Here is a 27,199-nt window from a genome sequence, read left to right on the forward strand (position 1 = left end):
TGTGTGTGTGTGTGTGTGTGTGAGTGAGTGTGTGTGTGTGTGTGTGTGTGTGTGTGTGTGAGACATCTCTCCATCAGTTAACAACAACACCCACCGTCAGTAGCTGTGTGTCTGTGTGTGCGCGTCTGTGTGTGTGTGACATCTCTCCGTCAGTTAACAACAACACCCACCGTCAGTAGTTGTTTATGTGAGTGTGTGTCTGTGGCCGGAGGAGGACCCTCTCCAGCGGGGTGGGCTCTGCCGCCAATGGGCGTGTGAGGGGCCGGGACTCGAGCCGCTGTCTGAGATGAACAGACCCAGAAGAGTTGCTCTCGTCCTCCGCGGCCGGTGACACAGAACCGCAGCGGGAACCGGAGCTCCCTGTCCCCCGTGTGCACCGGGCTGTCCCCGGCTGAAGGAAGCGAGCGGAGCGGGGCGCTAACCCAACCGTTAGCCGACAACAACCACCCACAACGCGCCTTTTGTTTGGACGCGTCTCTCCGTGAGTTCGATTCCGCCCGTGGCCGCGGAGCCGAGTCGTCGTCGTCGTCGTTCGCAAACATGTTGACCGGATCCAAGACCACGTTCAAAGTGAGGCAGATGATCCCGGACATCAGGGTAAGTTAGCGGCTAACTAGCTCCGTGGAGACCCGGCGTCAGACCCACGAGCTGCCGGCTTCTCCTCGGGTCCAGAGGCGGAGCAGCTGCTTGTTCACGGTTCGAACCCGGAGCTTCAGGTTCCTGCTGAGTTTCCTTCAGAGGAGGAACCAGGCAGCGAGCAGCCTCCATGGTTCCTCCTGGTTCTGCTCTGGGACTTTGAGGATGTAGAAGGAGGAGATGGAACCTGGAGGAGCTCAGTTCAGATAAGATGGAGCTAAAGTAAAGGTTTAGCATCACTTTGGACCCATGTTGTTTTCAGTCTGGTTCTGGTGTTGGACTTCCAAGCTTCAGTATGAGAAGTTGAGATAAAGTAATATTTGATAAGTTAAGATAAGATGCAGCTTAACTAGGATTAACATATTTTGTGGACCTTTTATTTTGCACACCTTTTTCAGTATGAGAAGATAGGATAGGATGAGATGATCCTTTATTTGTCCTAAGGTTGTGTTGCAGCAGCACAGCAACAAATGCACATAGTGTAGGTAATAACAAAGTAAACATTCAATATAAATGCAATGAAATATGAATATAAGGAGAATAGTGTGGTGTATTTACAGTGTGGTGGATTGCACCTGAGCCCTTTTGAGTTGCACAGATATGAAATCATAGATCGAGGGAGATCATGCAGATGATTTATGGTTTTCACATTGTTCAGTTGAAGGTTTGAGCTCCGCACTAAACTCCAGATGATCTCCTGACATTGTCCACAGGAGCTCTATGGGAGAAGAGCAGTAGAAGAGTAGAAACTCCTGGTAATGTCCGAGTTGTACGTGTCTCACACCGGAGAAAAGGTTCAGACCTTATTCTGTGTTGACCTCACATCCACCAGTGTTGTGGCTGACCTCATCCCCTCTCCTCATGTGATGAAACACCACGAGGTCAGGAAGCTGACTCTGTCATGATGCAGGAAACACCGGACCATCATTCACCTCGCTGAACTATAAATATAACCCCTGTCTGTGTGGCTGCACGTCTTAAAGAGGCCAGAGACTAGCCGGTGAATCTTAATCACCGCTCCTGGCAGGGGAGGGGGGGGGGGGGGTTCCCTCATATAGGATTCACAGACTGTCTGGCACAGACGGGGAACAGCACCTAATGGTTGTAGCCTGTCTCATCTGCTCCTAATTTCCAGAGCTGCTACTTTCATTTGCTTTCAGGTGTTGGTGATGTGTTGCTGCATTTCAACCTAGAGTGACACAATAGATAAATACCTCTGCCAAGGCTCAACAATCACGCTGCACCATATTACACACACTATCTTTTCATCAAGGTTCATGAATTATTCCCCAGTGATTTGGTGACTATGTCTTGCAATGTTAAGAAAAGGAGAGAAAGTGAAGCCTTCCCAAATAGAATGGGTTCTTTCTCCGCTCATATCTCATCCGTCCACTGAGTTTCATGGGAATCTGTCGTGTAGCCTTTTTGAAATCTCTCTGACAGAAAGAACAGACCGTGATGGAGGGTAATGATCAGAGAGCACCGGTCCCTCTCTCCTTGGCCCCAGAGGACAGAGGCCAGCAGCACTCGTTGGTCTGATAGACGGCACAAAGCAGTGGATCCACAGACATGAAGGTGCTCAGGAGCCGCCTGGTTCTTTTGGGAGCCGCCTCCTGGCTCCGCTCTGTGTTGCCTGGCTGTTTGTTTCCCTCGTGGTTATTTTCAGCAGCCGCAGGGGGAAACAGTAACAGATGCCTCGTTACTCTGCCCTCGAGCAAGGCTGTCATGATGATGATGATGAGGAAGAGGAGGAGGAGGAGGAGGAGGAGGAGGGGGGGGGGGGGGTGGTATGTTGATGTGTGCTGCCCAACATCTGGCTGTCGTCATGGAGACAGCCGTGGAGAGTTAGAGGCGTTTGAATTCGATAAACTCAGAATGAGGTGCAGAGAAATCACCACAGCTGCTCACCAGAGGAATCGTGTGTGTGTGTGTGTGTGTGTGTGTGTGTGTGTGTGTGTGTGTGTGTGTGTGTGTGTGTGTGTGTGTGTGTGTGTGTGTGTGTGTGTGTGTGTGTGTGTGTGTGTGTGTGTGTGTGTGTGTGTGTGTGTGTGTGTGTGTGTGTGTGTGTGTGTGTGTGGCTCAGAGCTGGTGATGTGGAGCAGGAGGCTGTGTAGGTTACGTGAACAGGCCACCCACTCGATCCTGTGGGTTTCACTTCCATGAGCATGTGTTAGGACTGAACACTTAGAAAAATCACATCCAATCACGGGCTGAATTTGCACCAGATGGCTGTGAATCTTCTCCTTTAGCAGCTTAAGCCACTCAAGCCATTTTGGATTGCTATGAAATATGACCAGTTATACTTTTTTTTATTAATTTGATAATTTGTTTCAATGCAACACTGTGATTTGTTTTACGTTTACTCGCACTCAACAATCCCAGGTGGTGATTGATTCTGTTGGACTCTGAGTGTGTAGCAGAACTGAAACACCACTGAACAATGGATTTAACCCATGATCCTCTGCTTCCTGAAGCAAAAGAGCCATCGCTGTAACAAATACACAAAACCCTTTTTTAGAATTATTCATATTTTAAGTTTTCTGGCTGAATATTTGAGATAAACACTGTTTTTTAACCTGATTCTGACTGTTTATCAGATATTCAGGGTGGGGGGTGGTGAATGAAAGCAGTACCATGCTCCCTCTTCCAATTCAGTGTGCCATCAAACTAAAGATAATTTGTCATTTTAAGTTTTCAGAATCAGAAGGCAAAATCTTCAAATTCCAGTAAATCTAAAAAGATCTAAACATTTACATTAGAAAACCAGCAAATCTGTGGAATGGTTAAGTTTTAACTTGGAAATATGTGCAGATTTTTGTTAAATATTTTACAAACTCGTGTCATATGAACAAAAGGACAGCAGTACATAAATGTTACATAAGGCTTATTATTATACAGGCTTACTCTGTCCCCCCCCCCCCCCACTGCACTCTATCTGCATCTCCCAGCTTGGAGGCAGCCAGCATGAAAGGCACTGCAGCACAAAGCTCCACAGAAGCAAAAATGCCAGAGGAGGGATCATCTGAGCTCTATTCAGAGCAGCTACAGATCTGAGGCTGATAGTAGTGAGCAGCCAGCGCGGCCCAGTCTCCCACTCCCACTCCGACAGGATCCAGGCGTCACGTTCACCGGCAGCCACTGAACCGCTGGAGCCTTTTAAAAAAAGAGAACACAACAATGGGCTCCTCTTAAAACCAGAGCAGATTTATAGTTCTATTAGCGGCTGCATCGATCTGGCAGTGGGTGATAATTAACCGGTGGCACCATTCACCAGTGAAGGAGCCGTGTCTGGAGAGTCTCTGCTGTTTGTCTGGTTTTCAGTGTGTATAGACTGGTTCTGGTCATTTCCCCCTCGTGGGAGCCGAGCTGTCAGAGCAGATTACTGTCATCATAACCGTTCAGAGTCAGATTATGTACCAGACTCGTCTCTGTGGGTTTTGTCCGGCTTGCAGATTGGGGGGGGGGGGGGGGGGGGGGGTTAGGTCGATTTGAGACTAAATAGGCCGTAGGTGTGAATGTGAGACTGAATGGTTGTTTGTCTGGTGCGATACGCTGGGTGTGACCCCGCCTTTCTCCCAATTTCCCCCCCCCCCCCCCCCCCCCCCACGGGACCTTCCAAAGGAGAAGTGATAAAGATAATGGATGGATGGATTATGTGCCACTTAAAATGTTCAAGATTCATCGTTTTCATTACCCAAGCCATAAAGACACCCTCCCCTCTAATGGTGCCTTGTTATTATGTGCGCCCATGCACGTACATGCACAGAAAATACATACAAACGTGCGGCTCGGTAAAAAATGGTGGGCTCTCCCTTTTCTAAGACATTCGCCAAACAGTTTGTTCGGAAATCGCCAAACACAGCGGGAAGAAATTAATGGGAGTCAATGTCTCTCGCCCATTTAGAGCGAGAGTGTAGCAGGACAGATTTTCAGCTACATTTTGTGTCTAAACTGCTCTGAAAGCCACAAATAGAGATTGTGCTACAGGATTGATTCAACCAAACCGTAGAAAAACTCATTAGCTTCGCAGGAATGTCACTATGACATCTATGAGCGCTTAACATTTGGCTGTATCCATTTTTTAAACTTAAGTTCTCCGTTGCCGCTCTCTATTGGGTCTAGTGTTCATTTTGAGAAGGAGCAAATCAGTCTAACTAACTTAACACACTCCCTTGATCCCATTTCTTAACTCTAACCCATAAAACAGAACCGCCCTCTCCTCACTCCTAAGCTATGGAGTCTATTCTCCCGTTTCTATCTTTTTATGGACCTGTGCAGATGAGACACACTTTAATATTTGATGTAAATAGAGTGTTAATCTTGTTCAAACACTGTTTATTTAGCTCAAGGTGACCTTTGAACCCTTCTGTACTGACCTTACAATGCATCATCAGCTGCACTAACATCAGTCTATTTTTACATTGCAAATCAGTAGGGACTCCAATTAAAGAAAACCAGTAATGACCTGTTTGTTGTGCGTCTAGAAGTCTAGACTGATGCTGCTGTGTTAGTTGCTGCAGTGATTTGCAGGAAAATAGTGGAGTTACATTTTCACAATCTATATCTATTGATACAATCGACCAGGCAGCACGTTTCCACCGAGGACTTCATTCCACTGTGAACCTCTGATATCATCCAATGCATTTTTCTGTTCATTTTTGCTTTGCCCTTGGTGGTTTTGTTTCAGTACGTGTCTTCTGTCTCATTAGCAGCTAATAAAGTTTATCACTGCTGGTCTGTAGCTAAAGGAAGGACGAGGAATGAAGGAAAAAGAAACGTCTACGCACGGTAGAGACGTGTGAGGTAACGTGAACATTCTTCTGAGTGGAAGAATAGGAAATGCTTCAAAGTGAACCACATTTAGCAACACAACCTCATAGACCCTCGGTTTGCTTCAAAGCCATTTCACACTGCCGAGAGACTGTCTCCATTCAAGTGAGGAAATGACAAGGACAACACAAATAGACTGGCTGTTTCACATTTAGTTCAGTGAATAGTGGGTTTTAGCTCATTTTTATACAAGGAGGAGCTGTTAACTCAGAATTAGATTTTTCTCCAACAGATGTTGGTCCTCTGTGTTTTTTGGGACTTCATTATAAGTGCATTAGTTGAGCCTTGTTTGGGGAGAATCCTATTTTTTGCTGTGTTGCTTGAGGGTTAAGATTGTTGTTTGCTGTGTTGATGCTGCAGAGCCTTTATAGTTCCACGTAAAATAAGATTTGTCGACACAATAGCTTTACCTTTAAGGGATAGAGAGGCTTCTTCAGGGTCCCAACTGGAGTTCAGTGTGTTCTTGTGAGTTTCGCCTGTTCTTTGGGGAAAGAGAAAAATGTTCCAGACGCAGAAACAAGCTTGCTCACTGCAGAAGCCTGGCCGGCCACAGTAGCAAAGGGGGAAGCCACGAGCAATGGAAACTGCAGTAAACCTTGGCTATTGTCCCTGGGGATTATAAGGGAAGGACAGAAGTGGGGCAGAGAGGCAGAAGGAGGAAGAGAGTGGCACTGAAAGAGATATTGTGGGGACGCTGAAGCCAGTGAAAGTGAAACGTCAGCGAAAAAACACAGTCCTGTGACTCAGAGACTCTACTGCAGTGTTACTTTAACCACACTATATTTAAGTTAATGCCGAGGCATTATCTCATTCCCATTTTCCTTATCTCTTTTACCCACTTTACCTCACAAGCGGAAAAAACTCGCAAGCAAAGCAGAAAATTGCCTGTGATCCACAAATTACTGCCTTTGCTGTGGCTCTTATTAAACTGTCACATTCACAGCATCCATTAATCTAGTCGGGGCTTGTTTACCGGAGGGGGAGCCGCTCATATCTCCTTTAATCACGTTATGTACATATCCAGAGTCTGCACCGAGTGCCGGTAGCACTTCACCTTGTGAGCGGCAGTGTTATCTACTTGCCTCACGAGACCCTGAGGTGCAGCTCTGTCACTCTCGACAGCCTTTAGAGGACGGATCGAACTGACTGGAGGCAGGAGAGGAATAATAAAACCAGATCTGAGCGCCGTTAAAAGGGGAGAAAAGGAATTCAGCCGCGGGTTTTGCTGTGGGTGTTGATGGAGAGACGGAGAGAAAGCAGGACACGTTTTAAAACCATATGAAAAACAATAAAAGAACAATGCTCTGGCAGAAATTGAGTCTTGTAAAGATTTTAGTGTTCTCCCTTTTAGTGGAACAAAAGCCCTGGTGGTTTTTGAGGACACAGATTTCTGCCTTTTAATTCAGTCATTTAAAGTGTTGGAACTTTAAATGTATATTGAATTTATCGGAATAAACACAGCCTTGATGTGTAGGAGAGAAGCCCATACTATGAGCTAATTCATAGTTTTGTGTCTTTCCAAGTTTCTAAATATTTGTATTCCAGTTTCACGTCCACTCGCTTGCTGTGAGTTTATGGGAAATTTTCCTTCTGTATTCTCACATGGACTCAAATATTGTTTTCATCACAAGCTTTGGAAGGTTTAAGAGTTTAATGCACGTCAGAAAAATCTGTTTCTTAGTTTTGTTGTGTTGATAACTTGTTTATTTCTGCTTATGACATCACAATCTGTGAGTTTGAATCTATTTTAACAGTTTAAAGTCTTATTTTAGTTTTATAAGAATTGTGGCAAAGGTCAGTTAATAGTTTACTTTGCTTTACATATATATACAATTTTATGAAACGCTTTACAACAGTATGGCAAACTGCAGAATCTCTCCATCCCTCAATGAAACAGTCAGATGCCTTCACATGCACTGAAAACAACCTGGTATGATTAAGTGTGATTTTCAGCCTTGATGGGGATCAAAGGTCGTCTTTGTTAAATGTTCCCTGTGTGTTTTCAAGGAGGCCCACGAGCTTAAAGTGTCAGCTTTTCACGAGCAGGGCTGCTAACACAGAACGCCCCACGCTGCAGAATTGTTCGCCCAGAACTGGCGACTCAGTGGATTCGTTGTTATTGTTCACACGTCCCTGCTGACTCAAAGAAACTCTGATGTTTCAGGATAAAGCCGGTTGCTTTAAACGTAACAATGAATAATGCTCTCATTGTGGGACACGGAGAAAAGGATGAGGCTGTGAAACGTATAGTTTTCTTTTTGGATGCCGACTCAAGGCTCTGACTCTATTTCTGTGTTAATATAAAGCTTGTTCACCACCTGTATAATCATATCCTCGTCTCACGTTGCAGGGGGTTGGCACGTTGTGGGGTTTTCTAGCCGATAAATGTAAATGGCCTTCGTAAGAGGGGGTTAGAGGCAAAGCTAAGTGGAAGCATATGTGCCAGTGAGCTCACAGCAGTCTGGTTATAGAAACCTCTGTGGCTCTGTGGAGCTGCACAGACTCCAGGACGCAGGACTTTACTGCTTTTTATAGAAAAAGCAGAAACAAACAGAGCAAACAACAACATGGAAACTAGGAATCACGGAGCGTTGTGCGGTTTTGCTTTGTTTCTTTGTCTTTTGAGAATGAGTCCACTGAGACGAGCCGGGCTTTGTTGACAGAAGCAGACGCAGCTATAATTTAAATGTAATCACATGGAGACCAAAGGTGACGCGAGGATCTGTCCGTGGGCCCCAGTGTGTGCTGGGTAGTCGATGTGTGTATTTCCTGTGCAAACAAGCAGCACAGGTTAAAAGGTCTGTTGTGTCAAATGAACTCTGCTTTCACATTCAGGGTGTTGGAGTTCTTGTGAGGTAGCTAACGACATGATGTGACTTTAGATGGAAAGTTTGACAAGATTTTTTGGTTTCTTTTTCGAGAGTTGAATGAAAAGGTCAATTTCATTTTATTATTTAGTTGCTTGGTTCAGACTGGAAACAGTGACTCCTGGCTCGGTCCAAAGGAAAAAGCAAAAACCTGTTGTGACTTATTCCAGCTTCGTATTCGATGTGCAGACGATCATGTGGTATTGATTTTCTCATCCGAAACACAACATGAAAAGTAATAAGCATCTTCTAAAATGTCCCTAAAATAACAGATCTAAGCACCCCCCCTCTCCCGTCTGTTGTGATGATATGTAAAGTAAAGACAGTTGCTGTGGAAACCCAACTCTGAATGTCAGATGTGTGTTTCTCTTGCAGGAGAGGATGCTGAGTCAGAGCGGGGTGAGCGCGAGGAGCCGAGATGTGTTTGGACTGCGCTGCCTTCCAGGTAAGATGGTGCCTTCAAGTGCGTCAGGATTAGGGTTGCAAAATTCCGGGAATAGTCAAAGTTGGGAACTTTCCATGGGAATTAATGGTAATTAACGGGAATTAACGAGAAATTGTGTGGGTAATTTATACTAACTGTATTTACCTTGTCATATACAGACATAAATATATAAATATAAACATTTGTTTTGTAATTTTGTCATACAGCAGGCCTCAATAGCCCTGCTGTAGTGTGCAGGATGCTGGGAATTATCTGTGCATGTGATGGAGAAATGCACAGTGCAGGGTTGAAATTCAACATGCAGCATGTGCTGCATTCCATACATCTTTAAAATAGAGTTTTGAATGATTATTGTTCAGCGTTTAATTTGCGTATATATATTTTTTCCAAAATTCCCGAGCTGAATATTCCTATGGAAAGTTTCTGGAAAGTTTCCGGAAATTTACCGGAAATTGTCCGCCCCTTTGCAACCCTAGTCAGGATCATTTATAAACCTGTGCTTCTGACAAATCCACACATCCTGCACGGACTGAACAAACAACAATTCAAGTGAATCAGTCTGAAGCCGACATCGAGGCCAATCAAGCACACGAGGCCTGTAAAGGAGCTGAATAATACAAACACCTTGCAGTTTGGACTTTGGTTAACAAGCCACACCTGGAGCAGGAATGTCACGGCAGGTGTGCTGCACTTTGAGATGAGAAATCCTCTGCTCGGCGAATCCATGAATCTCTCCTCACTCAGCATTATGAGCTTTCTCCAACAAGCAATGCATGAATCATAAATTGCAGCCATTAGGGGAGTGATATCTATGAGTATTGTGCAATGTGGTGCAGCCTGATTGAATTTGAGGAGACGGTTGGGCCCAGTTGCAGGTATGAGCTCTACTGGGAGACATTCTGGTTCACTGTGTGTGGAGGAGCTGTAGTGAAATGATTCGTACTGGAGGAAAAAACCTGTAAACATGTGTGAGGCAAGTTTATGACGTACTGGAAAAAACTTTTTGTCCTTTTATTTATTCAATAAATATGTTTTTTTGCGTAGTGAAGCTGGATTTTTAACATCTCAGTGTTTGTGTATTAGATGATGCATAGTGGGAACTGTTGACACTCCAACGATATATAATATCACACTTACACACATTTTCCTGTCTGAACAAACACACACACACACACACACACTTCCTTCCTTATTCCCTTGACTTAGTCTAATTTGTTTTCCAGCCGTGTGTTTTTTATCAAATACTTTCCAGACGCTGCTGCAGCTCCACAGCCCCTCACACTGATCCTATTCTTAGCCGTTAACATTTCACTGTGAAATGTCCACTGTCTCTACTTCACATATTTTCCCCCCTGCCGGCGTTCAGCTTCATCTCCATCTCCAACAACACTGTGCACTTCTCTTTGCCCTCTCATTCTTTCCTCTCTCCACCTCCAGTCCAGGCAGATTATAAACACAGCTTTCCACGAGGACCTGTTGAACATTAGGAGCAAGAAGAGGACAGATGTGTACTGGCAGCCCGGTTTGTTCTCTTTTAGACTCTTGCGTCATTTGCTTTATTAGCTCCGCTCTGAGCTAAAGTTACTCACTGCAGGATATGAAGCGTTTCTTTCCAAAAAGTGGATTCACGTTCTGGAGCAGGGGAACCTGGCTCCGTGCTCCCACTGCAGTGTGAAGTGTTGAGACAATTTGTGAGAACAATTTCCCTTTCAGACACAAAGGAGGCGCTAGTCAGGGTTGTCGTTTCCGAGTGAAGGAGCTCACATTGCACCTGCAGACTCCCTTTCTCTCTCAAACACACACATGCACACTCTCTGCAAAAGGTGTCTTCTCTCCAACTAACTGTCAAAACAGAATAGGCTGCTCTCATATCAATAGTCACAGCAACTTAGGTCGTGTTAAGGATTCAATTAATGTCGTGCGGCCTCAAACGAGAAGTGGTGACAAGTTGTGAAACCACGTGGATGACGAATCAGTAATATGTTTGGAGAAGTCGTCCCGTTCTGTCAGTAGTTAACAGGCAGGCCTCAGGGCTCAGGGCTCAGGGCTCAGGGATCCGCGGCGCTCTCATGTGACACAGGGACACAGGACTGCAGAAACCGAGCCGGCCTACGGGAGGGCGAGCAGGTCAGGACAGCTCCAGCAGCCATAAGTAGATCGTGTACCTTTCCAGTGCTGAGTGGGGAAAGGGGCTGTTCATTCACACACAAAGCCAAGAGGCCCGGACCCCTTCAGAGCAACTCCACCATCCCCTGATCCACAGGCTAATGTTACTGTGGGATTTATCAGCTGTCAATCAGCATTATGCCTCGTTGAGTGATGGACAACAGACAAGAGAGCATTGACATAGATCTCGATCTCGATATTGAAAAAGGGATTTCATTCTTTGTAGTTTCTGGGACTTAGAAATGTTATTTTGCAGATATCTATATATGTATCCGATAATCAATACAGGAACTTCAAACTGTTGTGTTGCAATAAATGGAGTTTGTTGGATTCTCTGCTCTGTATTGTCTTCTTCAAATGTTGTGCTGTTTATAACACAACTGACACTGAGGGTTTTGTCTGTTGCACCCGGCTGTGCCAGCATGCACCGTGTTGTTGTCACCCCTGACTGTGTGTTTGTGTACAAAATAACACAAAAACACGTCGATGGATTTTCTCTAAACTTGGTGGGAATATTAACTGGGATGGTTTCTCCAGATGATAACTGTTTGGATCTGATAGCACAGGGTGAACATGGTTTCTATCTACTGACTGAGTACTGTATCCCTTTAGATTTAACACACAGTGCAAGATGTTCCTGCTCTTTCCTCTTCATCCCAGTGGAGGAGGAGTGAGGCCGTTCGCTCTGCACGCATTCTAGTTCGAAATGAGGAACAAATGTGGATGAAAACAAATAAATCAGAGGCTGTGGTTCACGTGTCTCTCAGCTGTATTTTCTCAGGCTGATCTTCCAGGACACGCTCGCCTCTCCTCCGATTCTGTGACCACAACGTCAACAGAAACAGCTGAAACTGTGGGAACAAAATATTATATACATGTAAACATCTAATACAAAGTCCACTTCTTAATAGGAGCTTATTAAACCAGTTCTTCTCTAAAAACTCTCTTGAATTGATTTATTATTCTTGAAGAGTAAAGGGAGCTGTACCTGTCAGACCTCATATTGTTGCTTCATGTGACATCTTGTTTATCAAAGACAAGAAAAATCAATAAATGTGTTAAAATAAAACAATTTCTTCTTATTTTCTCTTCTCTGCTTTGCAACAAATCAGAACTCAAAAGGTCGCTCACACGTTGTTAGTGCAGCACTCTAACTGGAGCTCTGCAGAAGGAACATAAAACATTTAATTCATTCAGGACATCAAACACCTTCAATTATTCAGCTGACTCGTAGATTTCTCACTCTCCCCGAAGAATGCAAACAGGACCAGCGGCCTCTGTCCCGTGGCTTCCTCTCCCTTTTCTCCTCCAGCTCTTAAATCTCCAGGCCAGAGGATTGTTATGTGCCCTGTTGCACCCTGGGAAGTTGTTAAAAATGACGCACTCGAGGCCACAGATTCTCCTTTTAAAACCCAAACTCTCAACAAGAGTTCACTTGTGTTCACATCTTAAATCTCTGTTGCTGGATCATGTGTGGTCGGGTTTAATTCATAAGTCCAACCTCAGGTTTTGATCCATGAGTTAAAGGGTAAAAAACAAAATAACAGACCGAGCCCCAAAGACCTAAACTCCTCTTGTGCAATGAGCGAATTATGGAGTTGGAAGTGAAGTCTCCTCTTCCTCCTTCACTCTCAGATTACACAGCAACTGTTTCATGTGTAAAAAACGGTTGTTTCCTGTTTGTGCGTTGGTATCCCCCAAAACAGTCATTAGGCTGAGAGAATTCTGCAGAGACTGGGCTCAACCCCCCCCCCCCCCCCCCCCACACACACACACACAACGGCTCTGCTGTCGTTTAGGATTCTAGGGCCGAGACGACTCCACAGGTGAATCTGAAGATTGTGTTGTTTCCTCAGAATGTTACATTTCGTTGACTTGTCTTTGGAAATAGAATAAAAACATCTTCCTCACGTGGTTCAGGACAAACCGCTGCTCTTAGCTTGTTGTGGACAAAAAGTCCTTTTTCATTTTTTTTACCCTAGCCCAGACTCTGCTACCATGGAAACCCACTCTCTAGTGGGCCTAGGCTTTGTATCCCAGTAAGAGGCCTTTTGTAAACGTGCCGTCTCACTGGTGTGTGCACAGTGTCAGTGGGTCAGGGCTTCGGTGTTATAGTTTTCCTTCTTGTTTTTCTTTGAGAGGATTAATTGCACGTCTGTGTTTGTGTGTAAGATTTGTCTTTTGGGAATCTTAGTTGTGGAATTTCATTTGCTTGTTTTCTCACAGTATCTGTAGATTACTAATAAAGTCCTTCACGCATTGCAATACATATTTCTCAGATTGTTGTCGCATTCCAAAGTCGAGCTAATATAAGTTTGTTGATAAGTTTTGAAGATCTATTTAATGTTCCATTTGAAGTTGCTGTCACACAGAAGCTGATTGTCATCTGACTCATCCACTTCCTTCCTGCTCTCGACTGAGGGGACCCGCTGTGTGTTGCTCTGTCATTGATCTTTGCTTACACAACACAACACAACACAAGTTAAAGTTCAATTTTGAAGATCACAACATATTAGATCACATTTCTGAACGTTAGAAGATGTGGTTCTTTCCGTGTCATGTTTTGATTCAGCTGCAAATTTGAAACACAGAGTCAGATTGAATTTGTTTTCTACTCATGTAGTTGTGGCTTTTTGACAACAACTCTGCCGTTATGTAATTCAGACACAACACTTCCTGTCATGTTGTGCATTTGTTGCTCCTCTTCCTCCTCCCTACCTGTCCACTGAGGCCTGAGGACTTACAACAATGAGCAACAACAGGAGGACACGTCTTTTTATTTATGGGGCCTTGTTCCACCCACTCCCTCCAGCCTGCGCTCGGTGAACTTCCACTGCCTGTTGTTTCTCTGTCTGTACACTTCCTGTTATTTCCCACTCACCAGAATCTACCCCACCCACCTCCGATACACACTCATCTGTGCAAGATGAGAGGTCAAACATAGTCATAATTCTCATGGTGCTCTCCGCAGAGTGAACACTTCCTGCCAAGGCCTGACAGTCCCCTTATGAAACCACATTTCAATTCTCCAGATCTGACATTTTATTTGGATCTGCACCAAATTCCACACACTCATAGAAATCAGTCCCTTAAATATGCCTGTTTTTTTCATCAAGACCCATTAAATCAATTACATTTTGGGAAAATACATTGTTAAAAAAATTCCTGTGTCCACACAAACTTAATTTGGTTCTTCCCTGACCCAAACCGCATCCTCCCACCAGGTTTCATGTTGATTTATTGAGTTGTTTTTGCGTAATCTTGCTTACAATCAAACATACAAACAAATAAACAGGGCCTGAAAACAAGCAGAGGCAAACAGACCAAACTAAAACCCCTTTCCTCACGTGCATTACCCATAAAGCCTCTGATCTACATCTGCCTTTTGTCCCCACTATAGGCGAGTGTGTTCTCCAGAGAGCTGTGATGGTGAGGAAGAAGCTGAGTGCCAGGGAAGGAAGAGGTTGGCTGTCTGGGACTCTCTTCTGCACTCACTTCAGAGTGGCCTTCGTGCCCCAGGACGCTCCCAAGCCTGATGTGAGTCCACACACACACACACACACACACACACACACACACTCTGGGACAGTTTTACAGTTTAATCCTAAAGATATTCATGTGTAAACGTTCAGAAGTGAAGAGAATGTTGTAAAAGATGTTTCTGTATACACTCTTCATGCAGGACAATGCAGACCCGGTGCTTTTAGGAGATCACGATGTGGCTTTGGCGTCGATAGAGAAGGTTGTGGTTGGTGAGTAAAACCATGTGACCATGATTCCACTGGCAACCGAAAGAAAGTGTGTTTAATTTGTGCTGTGACTCAGGATTTATCGACTATGTGACACTCCCTGTGTGGGTTCAGTCACCGAGGCGTGTACACAGTATATTATGCTTTCTGCTGGAATAACGCTGAGGATAAAACTTAGAATAATAAGGGACAAGCTAATTCAATATGTATATAAGCTAAATAATCTAAATCTCTTTGAGTCTGTTTGTTTAAAACCAGTCTCTCCCGTGTGTTGCAGTGGGACCCAACAGGACGAAGCTGGTGACCCCTCACTCCTCTCTGAAGTTCACCCCGGAGGAGCTGGTGCTTTACTGTCGGGACATGCGAGTCGTCTGCTTCCTGTTTGACCGCCTCACTCCTGACGCACAGGTCCTAGAGGTGTGTGTCCCCCACCTGCTTATATCCAGGAATATAGTGATATCAATGCAGTCATGACACAAGCTGATATATATATATATATATAGAACTAACGCATGGAGGAATTGGTTAACAACCCAGGCTGAGTGTGTGTCTGTGTGTGTGTTTTGGCTTCGATCCCAGGCTCTGGTTACTGTCCCACTGTGCATCAGTTATTTCAGTGCCCGAAGACATTTGCCTAGAGAAGCCGATCTGTGCCATAGATCTGATGCGGTGCCCTCCATGTTTGAAAGCTGACGACCTTTGTCATGTTGATGCGCTCTCTGTCGTCTCCCTCCTCAGATAACCTACACCATCGCCAAGACCTACCAGCCTCTGAAGCCAGGGTCGGTCTTATCTTTCCAGAACGCTGCTCTGGGCAGTGTAGGTGAGTGCAGTGATGTTTGGATCCACATGTTTACAACCTGCCAGTCCCTGTCTGGCTCTCACACAAAACCTTATCAGTCTGTCAGCTCTGATCTTGATCTACCAACCAATATTCCTCACAGGAATATGTGAGATGTTTCGATACCGATGCAAGAATTAAAAATGCCTCTGATGCTGCAGAAGTGATGAAGAGTGGTGAAGAAGAACAGATTTCTGGTAGTGTCGCTTTAGCCAGTAATATAATATCAGCACTTGGGCAATATTTCTCAGAGATATGAACTGCATGCAAGACATATTGTTGCACTTTACTACCTATATAAAGGAAGTACTTGTTGAATATTCTTAAATGTATTTGTTTCCAAGTGCTATGACATTCACTCTCTGTGAGTATTTTGGTTTTAAAGGGTTAAACCTGAGTCAGGCCTTTAAAAATGATCATCACTTCCATACAGGCCTAGTAGAATATAACTGTTAAAATACATTTGATAAGATCTTATTTTTTAAATGCACTGGTATCGATCAATACTTGGAATCTGCAGATATATCTGAACATATCTATAAAGAGTTTTATTATTATTTGTGCTCTGTAGCCTTCCTGTCTGTTTGGATGTTTATGACAATGAAACGATTGTGGGTTGAGGAACTCAAATATTTGCCGTTCAATCTGTCCATCATTCTGTTGTTGTTTTTTCCGTGCATATTTTCCTGCGATGAATATTCATGTGATAGCCGCTCAGTGGAAGTGAGAGCCACGTGCCCAGTCCACTCTGGAACACAGCATGAATGTGTTAGAGCCTGTTTTTCACCAAGTCTGCTCACATTCAGATTTTCACTCAGTCCGGCTCCAGAATGAACAGAATGTACCCAAAAGAAACTGGGACCACTGTTTCCCCCTGACTTCCACTCACTTCCCTCTGCTGTTCTTTTCCTGCAAACTTAAAAACCCTCAGCTATCTTTTAATACTGGGGAGAATATCAAACAGGAAACATCCTGGTTTCTGTGCAGCCCATAATGACATATAAAGCTCACATCCTCTCGTTGGCAGTCCAGACACATTCTCTCTGGTGATGACGCAATGAGAACAGTGTCTTTGAAACCATGTCCAGATGTGAGATGTGGTTTGAGACAGAGGCTCACTCTGGGTTTCCAGGGCTGATCTCCACAGTGATTGGGTGAAGATGAAGCCTCTGTAGTTAAATGTAATGTTGTGGAATCAGTCTAAAAATCGATTTCAACGAATAGGACACAATGTACGTAGCAGAAACTCCACCGGCTCTTCTCTTCAACCTATATAGTGAAATACGAGCCTGTCTGCACAATACATCATGCTATGTTAAAGCTGATCAGGTTGTGGTGGACTCACTGTCCTCTGCTGGATAAATAATGCAAGCTGTTGGATAACCTATAGTTCAACTCTGCCCTACGGGTCAAGTTTGTCCAGGGTGTCGTGAGTGCGTCTTCCCAAAATGGCTGCATTCTGTTTTATATGAAGTATGATGAAAAACAGAATCATCATGAACTGGGCTGTGCCGCCTCTGCATAGGAACAACCAGAACAGTATTTGCACAAGATGTTTTATTCATCTGAAAAAACAAACAGCTCAGACCCGACGTGTTTGAATCATTTCCCGTTCTCCAGAAATGAAGCAGTTTCTAAGCAACCGACGTCGAGACGCCCACATGAACTGGTTCGAGTCGGCCTCGGACTGGGAGCAGGAGCTGGAGCGCTGTGGGACCAGTGGCTGGAGGGTCAGCTCGGTGAACGACCGCTTCGAGATGTCCACCAGGTAAATTCACGCCCCGAGGTGGAAGGTGACTGAATATGAAGTTTTAAACGAGCTCTTCTACTGGTTTATGTGCTGCAGCCTCAGCAAACAGGCAAACGTGAAATGAGTCAAATTATATCCACCGACAAAACAGGTTTTTAAGAAATGTGTGGATGCTTATATTTGCGAGTCCTTGACGGGAACATTTGGGAAGCAGTGTTTTTTTTTAAATGAGAATCTTCAGCAGAGCCAAGAACAGTCTTGTAGAAACAACACAAATGAGACCACTCTGAGTTAATGTGCTCTGAAAGCTCCAGGTTGTCGGTGTTACATTAACAAAGCGTCTCTCACGTCTCGTCTGTTTCTGCTTCATGATTCAAACCGAGCGTCTTGTTTCCCCTCAGCCTGCCGAGGTTCCTCGTGGTTCCACACAAGGTGCTGGACACCGAGCTGAAGAAAAGCTTCGCCCACTTCAACGAAGGTCGAATCCCTGTGAGTGCACTTAGCTTCAAGATACTGGTTCATCCTGACACCTAATTTACCACCTTTCATTTTTACACTGGTCCATGAAGTCATTTCTTAACCATGTGAGCAATATTCTCACAGCCACAATGACATATTTCTCTTTTCTATACCATCCTGGGCTTTAGAAATTAGGTTTAAGTTTGTCTCATTCCTGTATTTGATAAGAACTTTTTCTACGTTTTGCTATAAAAGGTTGTGCTTCTCAGAAAACCCACTGAAAGTGCATTAGAGAGCACCCAATTGGATTTTCTGCATCAAACACAGTTTCTAGGTCACAGCGGACAAAGATAGAACAAACCTTGTTAGCGCCTAAAAGCTCCAAAACAAGTTTGACTCCTGGTTTTCTTGCTTTGGAACTTCGCTGTAGCACTGATTTGATTTGAAAAGAGATGATTACATTTTAATTCTTAATATTGTGACCTGAGAAAATCTGCTTCTTCAAAATCCTCTCCAAATAAGCACTCATCCTTCCCCGAGTGTATATTATTATGTTTTATAGTATCAAGCTTTCTCAGCTGCAATCCTCTCCCACACTGTTTTTCCTTCTTATTAACATTCCTGTGACACAAATTACAAGATGAATTCCTTCAGGGGAAATAACATGGAGCCTGAAGCCGTTTGTTCATGTTGCAGCGCTGGTGTTGGCGACACCCCCGAGGCAGTGATCTACTGCGAATGGCCAGTTTCCAGAACAACATCTATCATGAGAAGGATGACATCAGGTTGGTGCTTTAATTTTAATGTTTATATGTGGATTTAAGAGGTAACATTAACGTTTGAACACTCGTACTTTGGCCTTAACTGCTGTGACTTTGGAAAACGTTAAAATATAGTTATTATCTCAGCCTGAATCATGAGGTGGAGCTTTTAAAGGAGAAAACTCGTCCAGCATGTTCATCATGAATCATTAAAACTGCAGTTGGCCTCAGAGAAGCAGAGTAAACGTTCACTAATGAGTTTGTATTTCAGTATTTCACTAGAATCAGGGAAATGTGCTCTGAATTAAACGTCAAACTTTGGAGATAAACTAAAAAAGCAGCTGAACAGTCATGTACAGGACGGCTGTAGATCTCAGAGTGACACAGGCTGGATGCAGATGTTGACAGCTGGATGTGCCGCTCTCTGTAGGAACCTGGAGATGATCCTGTTCGGCTGCCAGTCGTCTCTGTGTGTGGTGGTGGAGCTGGGAGAGGAGCTGCCGTCGCCTGCCGACATCCAGCTCGCTCACAGCCGCCTGCGCGCCCTCTGTCTGGGAGGTGGGGACAACACATGAGCTCAGAACACACACACACACACACACACACACACACACACATACAACGCCCATGGAAACGCAAAGCACACACAACTGGACCTGTTTTTAAGTTGCACCTAAGAATCTGATGTTTAACCTCAAGTAACACACACATTTTTAATTACATTACCTTTTTAAACTAGTTGTTTAGGGATTTGGTGGTTTAGTGAAGGCAGACGACAACAGGGTTTGTGATTCAGACTTTATTGTTGTTTTTGTCGTGACGGCAAATTCCACGGTCGAGTAAGAACAAAGATTACTAAACCCACGATTGTCTACAACCACTGGCCCTGGGACTGAAATGCTGACCCATCTCTCTCACACACACACACACACACACACACACGCACACGCACACACACGCACACGCACACACACTGGATAAGTCACTGATTATCACAGTTCACACATTTGCCAGCTCTGTGTTGTGTCTGTCGTGGCCGAGCGCTTCATGGCTCAGTGGATTCTTCACACAGATGTTTTGGTGTCTTTAGTGATGACTCAGTGGGTTTTGAATCTTCACAGCAGCTAAAGACAAAATGATTCTGACTTTACATGTTGGGCTCCATTTGAGACGTTTATGAAGTTCGATTATTTTATGTGGTTAAATAGATGAATGCTGCTCTTTCACTAAAAAACAAACTGCAGTTATACATATTTTAATGTACTGATTTAGATATAAAATGACAATAGTGAGTGTCACATGTTTTTATTGACTGACTGATCTCTATGATGTCTCAGTAAAACACTAATAAACATTCAGAAGAGGAATTAAACACATCAATTTGTAACTTGACAGTATTTCTTAAAAATGTGCACACTACTTTTGGTAAAGTAACTTTTTAATGTTTGGAACACAACAGTACAGATCTTCACCTGCTCTATTTCTAAAGTTCTGTCCCATTTATTCATCCAGATCTCATCTCATTGTTGTGTCTGTGGTCAGGTCATCTTTTATCCACACATTCCTTCTTCTCATACGTCTCATGCTCTTGTTGTAATAATGTCTGAATATGATCTGTTTTATTCCTGTTTTGACTTGTAGATATCTCCACATCTGTGTCTGTGCCCGATGACAAATGGTTATCTACCCTGGAGAGCACCCACTGGCTGGACTACACAAGGTAACGCCTCTGTCCATGACTTGCAGTTTTATTTAATAGTTTTAATCTCAGACTGATGAAAAACTGTGATGTCAGGTCCTAAAATTTTAGAAAATACAGTAAATCACAAACTATGAAACCTGAAAACGTTTTAAGAACTAACTGGAGTTAAACAGTTACACATTATACATGTCAGTTGTAAGAAATAACCCAAACTTCCTTCATTTATCGATTTCCTTGCTGGAATTTTAATTGTTATTTACAGGTACTTTTTATGTGATTTGTTACCTTTTTAAAATATTTGAAATATGCAGAAGTCGATGTTTGGTTGATAAATGTTTGCAATGTAAAAATAACCAATGAGGCTGCATTTAGATCCTTTAACTAAGAAGGGTTCTAAAGCTGCTGAGCATCCAGAATTCTAACATTAGTATTTGCAGTATTTTGTTTTTTAATAGTATCTTAATAGTTAAATCCTTATTTGTAAGACTCTGTATTTGTGTTTGTACAATTAGTACATTAATGTGATCCATCATGTATAATCTCATCCACCTGCCCCATGTCTCCAGGTCCTGTTTGAGGAAGGCATCAGAAGTTGCCTGCCTGCTTCGTGGCGGTCACCTGACCGTGGCACTGCAAGGTGAGTCACGTGACCACAGAGCCCGGCTCATATTATTCAATCCATTCATTATTCACGGAGCGTTCCTCCCATTAATCCCACATTAGGGTTTGGCCTTGAAGTAGCAACAGGGACACACACACACACACACTCGCTCAGGCTACATGCACACTGACAATAGAGCTTCATGCAACACGATAAGAGACGAGGTGGTGTCAGTATGAGAGTTAGAACAAAACATGTTGATTTCATGAAGAAAAACATATTGTGATTAATTCATCATGAGACATTTGCACATAAGGAAAAAGTCAAATGTAAGCTTTCAGTTTGTTTGAACTGGTTTGAACTGTTGAAGGTCTGTAGTGATCTGAGTGTCAGAGAAAGAAAGTCTCCTCTCTTCAACTCCCATGTGAAGAGGAGGAGGCCGGCTGTTGTTTGTTGTGGAGCCGAGGTGTCCACTGATCAGCAGCTGATAAGGAGGTGGATCAGGTGACAGGGACAGAAACCCAAACATGTGGTGAAGGTGACCTCCTGTCCACCGGGGGCCCTCGACTTTCACCTCCACGTGTTCCTGTTACTGTTCCTGACACGTTGCTGCTCCGGCTGCTCTCACGTCCCCGGCAGGTTGATGTCGGAAGTTGATGTTTTTTTTCTTTTCATGTTTTGCTGTCACAGAGGCGGACGACCGGGACCTGAGCTGCGTGGTGTCCAGCTTGGTGCAGGTGATATGCGACCCCCACTGTCGGACCCAGTATGGCTTCCAGAGCCTGGTGCAGAAGGAGTGGGTGATGTCCGGCCACCGCTTCTACAGCCGCATCAACTACCACCGCGACAACGACAAAGAGGAGGTGAGACGCTGACATCGCACTCGGGTGTTAGATTCCCTGTGACTCTTTCAACCGCTCACCTCCCACTTGGGGGCACAGCAGTTCATTAAGACACTGAACTGGCTCTACCCCCGACCTCATCGTCCTGACCTCTGACCTCCATCTCTCCCTCCCTGTAGGCTCCGGTCTTCCTGCTCTTCCTGGACTGTGTCTGGCAGCTGTGGTCCCAGCATCCCTCTCGCTTCCAGCTGACGGAGGACTTCCTGTTGGCCCTGCACGACAGCATCCACCTGCCTCTGTTCACCAGCTTCCTGGGCAACTGCCAGCGAGAGAGATGCAAACGCTCCCAGGTACAGAACACCTGAGAGGGGCTTTGGGGTCTCACATGCTTTGGGGTCTAACCCTAACCCTAACCCATTTTCTGTGCTACATTTAAAAGCTGTATTTATTTCCCTGCTCTACCCAGAACAATGGTCAGTCCTACACGCCTGTCAACGGCTGGAGAGACGTGCTTCACCCGGACTCTTCCTCGGATCCGTCGGACCCTCCTCTGCCTCCCGTGTGGGACTGGGCTCTGCAGTACAGCAAACCCAGAAGAGACCGCTTCACTCAACCCGTCCCCCCGACCCCACCGCTGCAACCGCTGCTCAACGGAAACCTCAACACAAACCCAGACACACACAAGGTGGGACCGGGTTTCCCATGATGCAACACGCCCTCTGGTGGCCATGACTGGGAGCTGTCAGTTTAACAGTCACAGACATGAGATATTGATTTTAAATCTGTTTTGTACATCGACAGATATTAGTTTAGATCATTTTTAGATCAGCACATTTTGTTGCACAGATTAAGAAATGTGAAAATATAGTCAGTCAATTTTAATGGGTTTTCAGTATCTGAGCACAATCTGGAAATTGTGTCTTCAAACCAACATAACAAAACACATCTAATTCAGGATGATTACTTTGGTATCAGGTGGATGATTATGTATCCTACCATCAGCTCTGTACATGATTTAACTGGTTAGAGAAATGCAGATCAACAACATATTTATTTTAGATTTAACACCCGCAGTTCATACACCTAACATTCTATAGAACATGTCTGAGACCCGCTTTTAGCTGTGAAGGAAATTACTTTCTATACGAGGCTTGAATTAAATCCTTTTACCATCTCTGCCCCCCCCCCCCCCCCCCCCCTGTGACTCATCCCTCAGCTGGCTGACACCGTCCCCGGCTCGGTGGTCCTCCTCTCTCGAGGAACCTTCTCCTGTCCTGCTAACCTGCTTCCCTGGCGCAGCAGCAGCTCAGGCATTTACAAGAAGAGCCACCGGAGGGCGCCGTCCTCCGAGAGCGTGCCCGGCCTGGAGCGGCTGCTGAAGTCCTGGTCCCTGACTGAGCCTCCCCAGGGCCCCGCTTCCACCTCTGGACCTCAAGGGCCACTTGACCCCTACGAGCCGTTGCTGCCCCTACTCATGGGGCCCTGCATGGGTCTGTGGAGGGAGTGCTACCTCCGGGGGGCGCTCCACGCACAGGTAGGAACAACCAACAATACCAAACATCACCAGTTGTCTTGAAGATTTGGTTTGAGTGATAATTTGACCGTACTGCTCTACATCCTCAGGCGTTCTCCCACCCCATCTCCGCCAACCACCCCCACCCCGTGGAGCGACTCGCCCGGGAGGTGCAGCTGCTCAAAGACAAACTGGCACAAGCGTCCACCCCCACAGAGGAGAACTCGCCCGTCAAGCCAGCCGAGCGCCGGCGGCCCGACACCAACCTGAACCAAAACGCCAACAACGGCACCTTCCTCTTCCCGGCCTCGAGGCCTCACGGCACGGGGGTGACCCGGGCGGGGCCCCCTCCTACCTCCACCAACCACCAGACCTCCAGGGCCCCCCCTCCCCCACCAGCCGCAGCGCCACCATCCAGACCGAGCCACAGGGACAATAGTGGCGGCAGCAGCAGCAAGCACACCTTCCTGTTCGGACACTCCTCCTCAGCGGAGACCCGACCCGACCCGCGGTACTACCCAGTGCCCGGTAACTCCAAGCTGCCAAAGAGCAACGGGTCGATAGCTTCCTGATGACCCTCGTCTTCACTGCTCCCACATGCGATACAGACCATTGCACTTCCTGTCTGCACAACACGACACCAAAACAAAAGTGACCCTCGAGACCTGAGGTGACGCAGGCGTGTGTTTCCTGTCAAACACCATTTTAATAAACTCCAGGGTGCAGCCGGGTGCAGGAGGAGGAAACACGCTAGAGCCCTTTACTCTGCTATTTATCGTCTGTACTGTATTTAAGAAATGTGACAACTGTTTTATATTTTATAGAAAACAAAACATGGTGTTAGGTTTTTCCTCTAATTAAATATATATATATCCAACTGCAGACAAGCAGAAAGAAGATGCTTAATAATAATAATGACTGAGACAAAGTGTTCATAAGCAAACTGCAGGATCTGAACCTCAGTGATCGTCACATCACGCCTCGACACAGAAAGACGGCTCGTGTCCATTTTAAGTGTCTTATCCTGAAAGTGTTCCAGAGACATGAGATAGTGGAGTCGGGTGGTGGCTGAGGCCAGTTTGACAGAACTCAACCCAGTGACTGGATACAAGCTTTTCACTGGTTTCACCTTCGACCCGTGTGACCATCAGGCTTCGTCTTTTTCACCATCATTTCTTGTCATCAGCTCGTAGAAAAGCCAGAATATCGTTTCTGGAAAAACCATAATTCCTGAAAAGCCTCGTCTTTCTGGAGCAGCAGCTGCGACCTGCGACTTCACCGAGGAATTTAGGGCATGAGAGCTATTTTGGTTCTGCTCTCATATCTGTCCTCCTGCGGGGAGAGGCCTGTGTTCAGCTCAGTGTTATGTTAACCTCTGTGTGTCTGGATGAGGCTCACAGAACGTTACTGCCTGGTGATGACCGGGATCACGTCAGGGCTCTAGTTAAATAATCCTGTTTAAACAAAGAAGTATTCCTGATCAGAGTAATTGGTCAATATTTGATGTCATGTGCGATTTCCGGACAGATTTTGTATTAATTTAGAGACATTTCTCCATCATTGGAATTGAAAATGAGACTTTACCATGAGAACGTTAGTGTTGGAAGCAAAGAGAAGCCCCCCCCGTCCTCCTCTCGTGGTGTATTAGTATGCAGCCGACATTTAGGTCAAGGACTTGGACGTGTCTGTCTGTGCTTGATTCACTGTCGGCTCCTGCACCTTTAAATCCAAACAGGTTGCAGTTGGCGTGATGTGGAGTCGATCACCACGGACAAATGGTGTTTAGATATTCTGTGTATTTAAATCAGCATGTTTTTCTAGATGGTGTAAAGCAGGATAACAGTCGTCGGGTGTTGGATGTCGAGCTTCTCTCACGTCTGAAGGTACCTCACTTTAAAAGCACTACGAATTATTCACTTGTTGTAAATATGCATCAATGTTCATATCGGCTACAGTTCCAGATGTTTCCAGGTGTGATTCAAAACTCACCGTCCTGTTGAGTAGAAGCTTTCATTCGATCTCCTGCTTCCGCCTGTTTGTCTGTGTCTTTGTATGATGTCATGTTTTTTGGTACGAGCTTCACTTCAATTTGCCAGATGTACATATTTTTTGTATCAGCATGTTTCCATCCTGATGAATAAAAAGTGTTATCGCTTCATAAACTCTCACCTGTGTCTCCAGAATTTGAATAAAAAAAAAAAACGTCCCCTTCTCGTACACATCTCACAAACTTTATTTTTTAACAAAATAAATATTTAAAACATTTAAAAAGCAGCGTGGAAATGTACAATAGGATTAAAAATTTTAAAATCCAAGCGTCCTGCATGATATGTCCAGTCAGAGTAAAACTGTTGATGTGCAAAAAGCTCAACACACAAACAGGAAACGTACAAAGTAAAAACAAGGTCCTGAAAGGAAACTTTAAAGATACAAAACACTCACTGCACAGTCGCTCCACTTTCACACATTAGATTCAGGGGAGTGAACTTCACTGGTTTCAGACCTGCTGTTAAAAGCAGGAACGATCATTGCGTTGCTGTATTTTGAGATAAAATAGACTAAAACTTAACGGAACCTTCTTCCATCCTTCCTTTAATTGACCTGCACATTTCTGCACATTTTGGCACTTTGATCCTGCGTCATGCATCGTCACGTTTCCCCTGATGACCACAGACGACCGAGCAGAGAGAGACGACCTTTTGTTTAAAGTCCAACGTCTCCACGTGGTCTTCATGGCACTGCATTAAAAAGAAAATCAACCAGGTCAGAGACGAGGAGTCCAACTTCTGAGAGTTCACCACCAGCGACTCCCCTGCTCCTTCCCCGTGCACTGCGGCTCCTTCAGGAGGCTGTAGGGTCCACACAGGTACCCGGAGGACGAGGGCCCCAGCCCCCCCAGCTGGCGGATGGACTTGCACACGGGGCAGGGGTAGTCGGACAGGCCCTCGATGTCCTCGAAGGCCAGGTTGACGATGTGGTCGCAGCAGGGGTCACAGTACAAGTGGCCGCAGGAGAGGCGCTTCAGACGGGTCTCATAGGTGATGCAGCACTGGCAGTGAGGATGGTCGGGGCCCAGTGACAGGGAGCCGGTCAGGGAGCTGCTCTCCAGGCTGCCGGCCTGACTGGAGCTCAGCTTGGTGGGAGACCTGAGGGACCAGGACAGTTAGGATGTGAAGGGAAGGACACAGGAGATGAAACAACTCAATTAATGAAAACAGATTTAAATTCACTCGATCCAGATTTAAATTTTCATAAACATCAGTTACTTAAATCTTCCTGATTTGTTTCATCCAGATTTTTGCTTTATTCTCTGTGAACACGTGAAACTTTGTGGAAGAACATAAATTAAGAACTTTAATGTTTGCACAGATCTGAATCCCTATCTTTAACATGTTTGATTTTGACATTTGATGATTTATGATGGAACCAGGCCCGTCCAGTGGACTGATATCTGAGGGTGTGAGATGCATCTTGATGGAATTTGAAGGAGCTGTTGGGCCTCAGTGACTTTCTGAGCTCTACTGAGAGCTGCTCTAGTTCTTCAAGAGAATATCTGAAACATTTTCTGGTTCCAGCTTTTCAAACGAGAGGATGAGCTGCTTTTATTGTGTCGATCGAGGAGGTTACACGTTCCCCCCCGTCACTCTGTGGGCGTGTACGTTCCTCACTGAATGAATCTCCATGGAACTTGGTGGAAAGATGGGACAAGAAAGAACCTGTTACATTTCTCTGTGGTTCCAGGGAATGCAGTGCATCCAGGATTTTATTTTCACTTTATCATTGAGATCGGGGAGTTTTTCCGAATTGACCTAACTTTCTCAGAGAATAATTGATAATGGAAACAAATCAGACATATCCAGTGGAGCTGATATCTAGGAGATTGTGAAATTTGGTGCGGATCCAAATAAAAATCTGGATCTCGTGAAATTAAAATGTGTCTCCATGCCATTCCACTGGGTCCTCTGATATCTTAGCAAAGAAACTCAGCTTACTAAAACAGTTTGAAGACACAAACCCTGAATAATCCCAACAATAAT

The 27,199-nt window shown here is 45.0% G+C and overlaps 1 protein-coding gene across 1 annotated transcript; it reads left to right on the forward strand.

The window, feature by feature from the left end:
• Nucleotides 1–337: 337 nt before the first annotated feature.
• Nucleotides 338–25,330, forward strand: mtmr11 (myotubularin related protein 11). Its single transcript, XM_053432362.1, has 17 exons — nucleotides 338–597; nucleotides 8,709–8,778; nucleotides 14,345–14,481; nucleotides 14,627–14,696; nucleotides 14,971–15,110; nucleotides 15,432–15,516; nucleotides 17,155–17,302; nucleotides 17,686–17,773; nucleotides 18,440–18,528; nucleotides 18,935–19,062; nucleotides 20,146–20,224; nucleotides 20,773–20,843; nucleotides 21,498–21,670; nucleotides 21,829–21,999; nucleotides 22,116–22,334; nucleotides 22,866–23,183; nucleotides 23,273–25,330. Exons 1-17 carry the CDS (start codon nucleotides 541–543, stop codon nucleotides 23,732–23,734), a joined length of 2,505 nt encoding a protein of 834 aa, XP_053288337.1. The 5' UTR covers nucleotides 338–540; the 3' UTR covers nucleotides 23,735–25,330.
• Nucleotides 25,331–27,199: the final 1,869 nt, after the last annotated feature.

Source organism: Pleuronectes platessa, chromosome 10 (genome assembly GCF_947347685.1).
Source record: "Pleuronectes platessa chromosome 10, fPlePla1.1, whole genome shotgun sequence".
Classification (NCBI taxonomy): Eukaryota; Metazoa; Chordata; class Actinopteri; order Pleuronectiformes; family Pleuronectidae; genus Pleuronectes; species Pleuronectes platessa.